The sequence below is a fragment of the Apostichopus japonicus genome, chromosome 1, assembly GCF_037975245.1.
Source record: "Apostichopus japonicus isolate 1M-3 chromosome 1, ASM3797524v1, whole genome shotgun sequence".
In the NCBI taxonomy this organism is placed as follows: domain Eukaryota; kingdom Metazoa; phylum Echinodermata; class Holothuroidea; order Aspidochirotida; family Stichopodidae; genus Apostichopus; species Apostichopus japonicus.
In genome coordinates, this window is record NC_092561.1 from 15178901 (window position 1) to 15190000 (window position 11100).

The following is an 11100-nucleotide window of genomic DNA, read 5'->3' on the forward strand; positions in this document are numbered from 1 at the left end:
GAAAATCGGCGCTGTGTACAATTGTTCTTAGTTGTTTAAACGATTTATTTTATATTATAATATATGTATATATTTATTTATTTACAGGGAAATACCCGTTACGTCCCCTGGCCGTGTTCTGTAACCGTACGCAACAATCCCGCAAAGTTGCTGAATAAACAGACTGAGTTTTATAATCCCTGTCAAGACAGAACGCAATGCCTGTGTATTTCAGTCACTTTTCGTAACCCTCCTGATGTTTTTAATTCGGATATTTTACTTTACTTCTGTGGTGTTACGTCAATACGTGTTGTTAGAACTTCCTTGAACTCTGAGTATTATTTCGACCAAAGTCCCCACAGGTAGGCCTGATGGCCTCTTTGTTCTGGCAGCACTGCGGGTCTGTGTCTGACCGCGCCGATCGGATGCAAGGAACTGCATTGTCGTAATGGCATTGCCAATGTGGATTTTTTTTTTATACGGGCCTATGATCCCAATTCCTTATCCTCGCTTAGTCCACAAAATCACCGAAAAGAGTACGTTGATACTCCGACCTTTGGGTCAGAAGTGGGCTAGCTGTCTTGCAATGAGGGATCACGTCAAATCGACAGGGTTGATGTTGAACGTTCAGTGGTGGAACCATGACCCCAGTAAGGCGTATTTTCTTTTATAACTTTTTTTTTTCAACGTTTTTTTTTTCAACACAGTATGTCATGGCAAGATGCAAATATGTACAACTTTTACATAGAACCCGCTCGGAAAGTTATAGCCTATAAGTGGCTTACATGATTTCTGTCTCACTCGTCGCAAAACATCGACATGAAATTTTCGAACGAATAACGAAGAATGTTAGCAGAGAAGAGACCTTTCCTTTTTGCTACCGTGTACATCTACTAACTTAGTGGTCAAATTCTTCCCCTGCTGAAAACAATAATCCCACTTAGAAACTAAGATCTACGGTTATAACAGTTAAAAGTACGACACAATGTTGTATATGTTTATTGGAATTGAAAGTACGGTTCAACCTTGAAACTATTTGTTGTAAGCAATACCTTACCTGCAGATCAATACAGAGAACATTACGTTCCATTTCATTTCTAGCTAACTCAGGCCACATCCGCCAGGTCTCTCGCAGATAGACATGTGCTGAATGACACAAAAAAAAACCTAGTGTAGGCCACCACCATGTCTGGAAAAAAATCATTCGGTCCATCACTGTCTGTGGCGCAATAATTATTCCGCGAAACAAACTGAAATGATGAGACCACTTTAAAATTCATTAATTTAACTTTATTATGGTCTCTGCGTTGTCAAGTTGATTTGCTGTTCACGGTAGAGTGAACATTTCCACATCTCCGCATCACTCTTACTCAGAACATCGAGCAGCTCCATGCTCAGAAATAGCAGTTCAGCTGAACATCAACTGATTATATCCAATGAATAATCGGTATTTGAAATAAAGACAGAATAACAGAAGGTTGTTGTATTGCATCGCTGGTAAATATCCAAGGCATAGGGGAAAATAGTGGAGATATACAGAGACGAAATAAAGAAATCTGTTTTCATCAGCGGCGAGGTAGGTATCTACCGAGGCTTGCATTACTTTCTTAACCATTTATTTCGACGAGCATTGAATATCATAACAATATCATAACAATATCATGTAAATTCTGTATGTGTAATGACTCAATTAAGTATTAGCATATGTATACATTAATTATCTGAAATAATTTCCATATCACTGAGTGTCATCTTTACTTATACTTCAATTACTTTTCACTTGTTTTTTGTTTGATTACAGTTGCTTGATAAGAGTAACTTCCATTTCATTCTCAATGTCATAATATCGTTATTTTGATCTTATTTACTAACATATTACGCAAAGTTTTCAATTTGATTGATATTTATTGTATGTTCAGTTGCTGAATTATCAATTTGTCGTGTTTGAATTACAAAATTTTGGCAAGATTAGCTATAAAAACAAAACTTTTGTTTTAGACATGTTAGATTATTTTGTAACTTAGTTTAGACATTTTCACATCAATCTAAATATCTTGAAAGAAATCTTTGTTGAATGTCTTCTCACGAATTCCAAAGTTCTAAAAGCTGTTCTACCTGCTCAACAGTTATTAGTTTCAGTTTGATATAATTTTTCTGATTCTTTGGTTTAACATGTATCCAGATCCTCAAATAGCGTTGATCTCCTCTCCTTTGCTGTATTACCTGAATATTATAACTAGAGAAATTTATAGTTTGATATTTATTTAAATGTTTCTACTTAATCTTACGAATAATTGCTTTTGCCCTACATAAAATATCCATCTGGTTCATGTTTAACGAGATTTTACAACATCGTTAGTAAATAATGAATGTCAAGGTACATTCCATAGTGATGGCTTCTCCATGAGAACATCACTGCACACAGTTAAATGAATCCAAATAAATGTAAATAACCCGCAGTTTGAATGAAAGTAAACTTATTCTGACGTATGACATGAACACTATTTATCACTTATTTGTCTTCACGTGTATACTAGTTAGCTCGGAAAATGAGAATAATAGGTTACTAAAACTGACAAACCCTTAAAAATGTTTTATTAAATTATCTGTTAAAATATGTCTTCGGACCTGAAATAATAAATGAAACATTGTATACACCTAACTATAATTTATGCTGTACGTATGGCATTTATCAGTTACAGAGTGCCATGAGTTATTGTACCAGCTAAACAGATATCAGGGAGGATGTCTAATGTAGTCGAGGTTATGGCGTTCTCTGAATACCATAAAAATATAACTAATTGTGCTTAAATGGATACAGTGTAAAGTAGATCGTGGGTTTAATACTAATCCTTCGTTATTATATACTTCAGTTATCGCAGAGACAAGAACTCAAGATGAAGGCTAGATGTACGGGAGGAAGCCATCTGTTTTGTAAATTTACGTTACTGCTTCTTCTTACGACGAACATCTTGCCAACTGTGTCTTGCACCGATCATGGTAAATATATTTTTCAATTCAATTCACTATTTACAATCCACATAATAATGTAAAGATACTAGTAGAGATCTCACAAAGTTGTGTTTGTGTAATTGATGTATATATTTGGTCCATATGGTATTTTAAGATATAAAGATTTATTGTCTGATAGGCTCTCCATTGTTTGCTTTTTGTCTCTACCGTGTAGCTGACACAAACATTTTGTAGAATCGAGACCCTCATAACAAGACTGACGTAAAGGTACTACTTAAAAACTTCTATATAACTACTGTATTATAAGTAAACTGCAATAATCGTTCTGAAGACAAACACTGGAGGATAATTCGGGATAAACATATCAGATTGCACTGGTGAAACAAAGTGTGTTTCTTACAAGCAAATAAAGAAAGTTACTTTACTTTCTAATTTACTTTGTGATAGAGAATTAGCTTCACATTACGTCACATGTGTAAAACAACATTTATATATCTTCACTTATATCTCTTTCTTCCTTTGAGACATAAATAATACTGTGATTAACCCATAAAGATCTCATTAAAGCCTAGCCATTTACTTGATTTAATTTATTCTCTTCTTCACAACACTCTATCTAACAAGAATCAACTTAGAATACTAAAATAAGTTAATGCCTGTCTGGTTTATCCATTGGATACGCTTGACTTACTTCACGTAGGAATCGTTAGAGAAGACAAACGCACTTAGAACTTATGGGCAAGGCGTAATTAATAATGTATGCTAGCATTATAATCTATATCCGTACAATGCTGTATATAATAACCAACAGGATCCAATCGACGTAAACAGAAACGAAACATTGCTAGCAAGATGTGTCTTCTATTTTGACTGTCGTTCTTGGGAAGAGGATGTGCAACCTAAGACAAAACCTGCTACAGAGTATAACAAAGGGAAAGACACATAGATTAACTGAAAGCTTTCATACAAAGGATGGAATTAAAAACCTAATTGAAGAAAATGATCTAGTTATCTTTTAAAGACCATATTACAGTTAAAGGAACGTCTAAAGTGCTCTTAATTTATGTGAGCCTTGCTCGGAGTAGCAGAACATTCTACTTTCATTGTAACCTTGAATTTGAATAAAAAGGCCTTAGTAAATGTGCAATGCCCAGCGATATTCTTACTGAATGAAAGCTGTTAAAATTGAAATAAGTAAGTGACAAAGGATGGTTTTGTCTAAGACAATAACCAAAGAAATATAGTTTGTGCTCAAACAAAAAGCAGCACTTTGATATGTAAGAACAATTTCAAAGAAACTTATTGATGGTCGCTTTCATCAATACCTAACACTTTTGTAGATTATTTACCAACAAGTCTTGAATAAAATCATTGCAATTGACAGAAATATGAACTAATGGTATGTTGCTCTTAGTTTATTTAGATTGTCATACCAACAACAAAGAATTTGCGATGACGGTCATTATGCACATGCTAAATATATTTAACTTCATTTATATGTATTAGTGATTTATTTGTTCATTTATTCGTCATTATAACTATTGGTGTAGATAACATGTGGATATTTGGTGTGATCAGTACAAACAGTTTGTAGACTTTAAAGGTCTTCAGCTAAGCTGTTAAGATAATCACCAAAAAAACGGTGGTCGTGAAAATTATTGTGTTCAAAGGAAAAGAAATGAATTAACATATGTAAAAGGAGAAAAAAGTTACAAATTACATAACTTAAACAAAGGTTACTGAAAAGGAACCTCAAAGGTCCAGCTTGACGATTTCTTTTATGCGAAGTACCAAAAATGAACCCAACTCATTTTATTTCATAATCTGTGACGTCACAAGACGAGGACACTTGCAATTCCTTCTGCATACTTTGATAATGAAATCTGGTTCAAGTATGAGGCAGAGAGTTAACCCTTAAGAAAAATTGTCTTAGAATTCTGCATGACCCTGTATTATATATTAGTTTAAACTCGAGGAAGTTTCATTCACGTTTGTCAGTTAAAAATATCATAAGTCACCAACATTTTACAGATATTCAACTATAATCGATACACTGATGTGTCATGAACTTTGCGAGCAAAATTAATTACGCTTTGACCTAAAACAGATGTAAGTTTAGTTTTGTCATTACTAGCAAATCTTACTTCGTTGTACTATACAGTCGTAAATCTTTTGCGCGTAAAAAATGATGCAAAATTGCTTATTATCATTGTTATTCTCATTACTATTATTGTCTTTTTAATAATTATTATTATTAACAGGTATCCTACAGACATCCTCGTGTGTAGATCGATGTGGGGCTCACTCCGAGTATTACAAATGTGGATGCGATACCAGTTGTGCCACCCATGGGGACTGTTGCGTCGATTTTGAGTCATCCTGTGACGCCATTTTTGCTATTATTAATTATACATCAATTCAGACTGATGATAAACATTTTCAAGAAGACATTCAGAAGTATAGGCCCTTGTACACCAGTTGCCGATCTCTCCCTACGCTATCATCCAGCACGTACTATCCTTCAAGATTTATAATGGTTACGAAATGTCCAACGTCTTGGTCTCGTTCCGATGTTCGTAGTTACTGCCAGGATGATTCGGACGCAAATCTGATTAGACTGCTTCCAGTCGAGACGTCATCTGGTGTCATATTTAAAAATTCTTTTTGTGCTTTTTGTCACAATGTGGATCTGAAAGGTCTTACAGTTTGGAAACTGGTTACGGAGAAACCGGAGGGTAATGTATCTAATTTGTTTGAGGTTCAAACCTCAAGAAGTCCTTGGAGTGTTAGGCCAGGATTGATTTGTGATCACGATCATGATATCTTCGTGACGTCTTGCACAGATGGAACTACCGGTAATTTATCTCTGGCATGCAGAATGTACTTGGATCCCAAATTACAGTTAACTATCCAACATGACATACACCACTTCAAAACAGAGTACTGCGCGACCTGTACAGTTGTAAATGATACGCTGTTGATGACTAGAGAGAATCCAATTCTGAGTGTAGCAACTGTTGTCGTCTTTGGCGCTGGTTCTTTTTCCAATTTCGAAGCGAGTTGCGACGACCAAGAGAATTATCCCGATGATCGAGACAGCATTTTTCAGAATGCTTGCCGGCTTTATGACACTGTTATCATCGAGGAGACTGCTAGATTAGAAAGAAGAAACGACTGTTTGTCAAAGTTTATGAATGACACATTTCATAATGTGAATCAGGATAGCATCCAACAGATCATTCGGAGCGAGGGTAACGAACCTTTGATCGTGGAATTAATTTTGCCTACAGGCCTTGCGTTTCACCTTCTAAATACCAGTATAAAGACTGGACGCATTAAGTCCCATTGCAATGCAAATTTCGAAGTATATTTGTCGAGTAATATACCTAACGGGTCCTCCTGTAAAAGCAGTGTAATATGCAACCAAACCTGTGAAATAAACTCCCAATATACAGTGCCCAAAACCTGCTCGCAAGCTTTTCACAGACTTCTTAACTGCTCGTATGCCGAAAAAACCGTGCCTTTTCTCAACTTCATTGTCGATGAAATTTATCCAGAGAAGTTGGTATTTACTGAGACGAATGCAATGCTTAATAGCTCGCAGTTTACCTTCACCGAGGATGGCAATGTCTTAACATGCCTTGAATATTTATATGGAAGATTCTTAAATATCATTAGACTTGTTCATATTGTTGGTAGCTCCCTGTCGCTGATAGGTGTTTTAGCTATTATTTGTTTACATTATGTATTTCCAAAATTGCAAACTCTCTACGGTGTCTGTTTGGTCAATTTGTGCGTTTGTATTGTGATAACGCTTGTCCTTCTCTACGTTAACCTGATCACTAATCATTATGAAGTAATACCCGAAATGATCGTCTTACTCAGCCATTATACAATGTTGGCGATTTTCTCCTGGCAGTTGGTGATTGCGATTCATGTGGCACGCAGTTTGGGCCGAAATGCAATCGCTAACCGAATGAGCAGAATATCGTCAAGGTCAACCGCCTTGAAGTACTGTCTAGCTGGATGGCTTACTCCTGTTCCGTTTATAGCCGTTGGAGTCATTCTTCATACTTGCCAATGCACACCATTCTCTTACCAACGTTACTGGATGTCTGAAGGAGTTCACACGATCATCATATTCTTCATTCCAATGAATGTCCTCACGGTGATGAGTGCAATCTTCTTCTTCATTACAATGAGAAATATCCAAATACGGGAGGACCACTCCGCTTCTCGGCATCACCAAGGCATTGAAAACTTCTCAGTTGCTTTAAGAGTAAGTTAATGTAATACGGCCTTAACGTGCCTTAACGCGCCTTAACCTGTCCCGTCCTGTAGGCACGTTCCCTACCTACCCTGGTGCGTATACACGAAAATGAATACAACTGGTTTTGTTAGCATCATTATTTTTGATGCCATCAGATAGACTTGTTCAGATATTGTTCAGAAGATTGTTGAAGATAATTATCACCACCACCATGCGTTCAGCTCAAAAGCCTGTATTAATACCATGTATATATTCTACCTGCCAGGTTGAAACAAGCTGGTAATAGTCCCCAACACTTGATTTCAGTAACAACTTCAGTCCCGCTTGTTATATGCAAAAGTTGCTATATCTAATGAGCTGTTCTGATAATCTTGAGGGAATTTGTTGGATAGTGAGATGTTCTGAAATATGGACCAAAATCATTTGTTTCGAGCAGCTTTCTGCGAAACCTCCCAACGATACTACTCAAAATATGTTTGCAAATCTTTGATGTTTTTTTTACTAATCACAGCTAGGTCTGTGCTTTTATACGTTGTTTCTTACATTCCCAGCCCAACCCATCCCCTCTGCATGTAATCTCTCGATTTGGTTTCTTCAAACGAATTTATTTTGTCACCATGTGTTTTATAAATGAATTTAAATTTAATATAATTAATCAAGATAAGAAACGTCTTAGGAACTTTATACCGATAGAATTGCCATGCTCGCCTGTTTAATGTACTTTTTAATGACTGTCAACATTTTGCTTTCTCCATACAAATTCTTTATATCAAGATAAATGACAAAACAAAATTCAAATCACAAATATTAATGCAAAATATTTAATTAACTATTAGTAGACTATTAAAATGAATTAATAAATACATTGTTTTTTTTAAATATTTTTATTTCACTATTTTCGATAGTATTACGCATAACAGCAGCCTTGAACGACCTAGTATATTCAGATGTAATTAATTTGTCGTTGTTATTTTATTTTAACAGCTAGCAGTTACAACTGGATTACCATGGCTGCTTCTGAACCTGGTCATTATTTTTCCAGATCACATCCTTAGGATTGTTGCCATGGCAATACTCTCTCTTCATGGCGTATTCCTCTGCATAGCTTTCGCTTCTACTAAAACTGTGCGTACACTCTGCGTGGAGAAACTCGTCTCTATGTACGAGGGACACAGTCAACGAACAAATACATCAGATCCACATCGACATACCTGAGTAAAATCTTGCAAACTATTCTTTGTTAACGGTATAATTCTCCAAATACAAATATAGCATTCATTCATACACATATCTTTGTTTTATATATATTATGATGGAGGTCTTCATTAGCTTCTTTGGATTGCTACTTTCTTAATGTTAAGGTTATTCATATCGGATATGTGCTTTTTACAATGTACGTTAATCTGTACGATTAGTCAAAACTTGTCAAATAATTCAATCACCATGTAAGAGTTGTATTCCAACTTTCGATGTCATAGTAAATAGTAACTAGTACTGTTATTGTAAGATTGAAAATAAAAAAGTTAAAAGACACCGTTCTTATAATATGATGTTTACTTTACTTTATAAGATTAGAGTGTCACCTGAGAGTGTGAAAGCTTTTGTTTATTTTTTTAGATGTATTTGATATCAACACTGCTAACGCATTTCACCGCGCACATTAGAGATTGTTAAAACCCATTGATTATGTTGTGATGAGTCCAAATAGAGGGCGCTAAAGAGGAACACTTTCCGTACTCCCTCTTCGTAAATTTTAAGTTCCAGGCGTATAAATAATAATAACAATAATAATAATAATAATAATAATAATAATAATAATAAAAATAATAATTATAAGGAAAAAAAGTGGGAGAAACCGGCAAGGGCTTATGGATTACAACTAACACGTCGGGTGGCTTCCAATTCAACATTTAAAGTCAAATTTGAAATCCTTTCATTTAGAAAGTCATTTCAGATGGTAAAACCGTAGTTGCTCTTGGATGAAAAATCCACCTAACTTTGACCCGGCCGGGTATCGAACCCGGAACCTACCGATAGCTAAGCCTCATTGCTTCAAATGCCACCGCCCTTTATCCACTCGGCCACAGCACCGGTTCAAATGACGTTGTAGGAACGGTTAAAAACATATGGGTACTTTCGGAGGCTTCAAAACGATCGCGTGTTTTTTACATAGTAGATTCAAATGATAAAAAACTGAAATTACAATAATTTCAACTAACATCACTAAGATCGCACTCTAACCTGAATTCAGGAATAAACATCATGCTTCAACTGTGCTCATTACTGTGTCCGGTAACACCACCTTTAAATATTTGAATATTAATCGATCGTCGGTTTACTTCCGGGTCAAGACTCATAGAATTAGCATACACGCAACCTATAGTCGCCATCATTATGCGTTGATGTAAAATTGTATATTTTCCATTACAAGAGATAACTATCCTGCATACAGCAACAAGAACAACGCGACATTGAACTTAAATGCCAAAACTGCTGTATAAAATTCACTAGTGATGAACATTCAGTCAATTCAAACACCCAACCTATTTTACAATGTACAGTTACATCAAGCCATTTGATGCCATTAACATCAAGGCAAAATGTGCTTTCGCACACTTACAAGCTTGTGGAGTTTTATAACCTTATTTGATGGCGTAAATGTAACATTTTGTCTTAACTGTAAGGCTCTGTAGTCAAGTCAATGTAGTGTTGTAATCTTTATGCCAAAGAGTGTGTTTACCTCATTATCCTTTTGTTTCAAGTCGTGACAAGTACATATTATTATTAATCTAAATTCTCATCCATCACTTTTTATGCACAACATGTTTCGTGACGTTTGTACGTGTTAGCTTCACGTTCCTTATGTTTTGAACTAGAAATCCAACAACATATTTATTGACATTTCCATACAAATAGATCAATCGTTATATGTGTTTCCAAGAACTTTCAATTTGAGAGCGGTACACAGCACTAACGGAAGTTCGTTATATCTAGTATTCAATCTTTCCAGTCTGGCACTGCAGGAAGTTAGGATTGAGGTTTCATGTCGATAAATACTTGTTGATACTTGTTGATGAAGAAATTTCACTATAAAGCAGTTTTTGGCATATAATTCAATGTCTTTAACGTGCAAAGTTTATGTATACTTGTTTTCATGAGTCGCATGTACATATCTTTGACAGGCTAGAAGCGCCGTCTTATTAAATAAATGTATATCACAAACACCTAAAAATATGACCATGTTTGTTTTCTTTTCTTTGTAAGTCATTCTTTCACCATCAGCGCGTTCCTATGGCAACTGTTGTGGGTGAGGTGGAACTTAATTGGAACATGGTATTATAAGGAATATGTACATCACTAAGTGATGAATCAAACTATTTTCAGAATTCACTCTTGAACACCTTTTCTGCGTTGAACATAATTCTGCATCATGAAGCTATACCATCAGGAATATGAACACAAAGGTGTCTTTAAAATATGTACATATCATTCTGCAATTTTCGTAACGTCGATATGAAGATTGTTCCTCTGTGCGTTAAATATAATTTACTAACATGAAGCTTTCATCCGTAAATAATAACAAAATTAAAAGATAATTTGAATATGTAAATGACATTATGCAAATTTTCGTATTCTCGTTATGAAAATTGCTCAATCATTTTTTATCAGATAAAACTAAAAGACACACTTATTTTTAATACAGTGTATGATTTTCCCACCACGGTCCAATGCACAACGTCTGCCAAATAATTGTAAGAAAAGCTTTACAAAATACCATAATTTTAGCTAAAAACAACTAAAGCGTCGGAAGTTTGTGTTATGCATATTGATTTGGTCAAGTTTAAATGAATGGTATACAAAATCCATTTTCCTAGGTT

At 35.2% G+C, this 11100-nt stretch overlaps 1 protein-coding gene across 1 annotated transcript; it reads left to right on the top strand.

Annotated features, from left to right (window-relative positions):
• The first annotated feature begins 1383 nt into the window (after nucleotides 1-1383).
• On the top strand, nucleotides 1384-10457 carry LOC139968828 (uncharacterized). The gene is made up of 4 exons (XM_071973320.1): nucleotides 1384-1555; nucleotides 2853-2979; nucleotides 5214-7231; nucleotides 8207-10457. The coding sequence occupies exons 2-4, from the start codon at nucleotides 2877-2879 to the stop codon at nucleotides 8435-8437; spliced, it is 2352 nt and encodes a 783-aa protein (XP_071829421.1). The 5' UTR covers nucleotides 1384-1555; nucleotides 2853-2876; the 3' UTR covers nucleotides 8438-10457.
• Nucleotides 10458-11100: the final 643 nt, after the last annotated feature.

Coding starts and splice junctions, on each gene's coding strand:
- LOC139968828 (XM_071973320.1), top strand. CDS start 2,877: ATGAAGGCTAGATGTACGGGAGGAAGCCATCTGTTTTGTAAATTTACG. Junction 2,980..5,213: donor TGTGTCTTGCACCGATCATG/GTAAATATATTT, acceptor TATTATTAACAG/GTATCCTACAGACATCCTCG. Junction 7,232..8,206: donor ACTTCTCAGTTGCTTTAAGA/GTAAGTTAATGT, acceptor TTATTTTAACAG/CTAGCAGTTACAACTGGATT.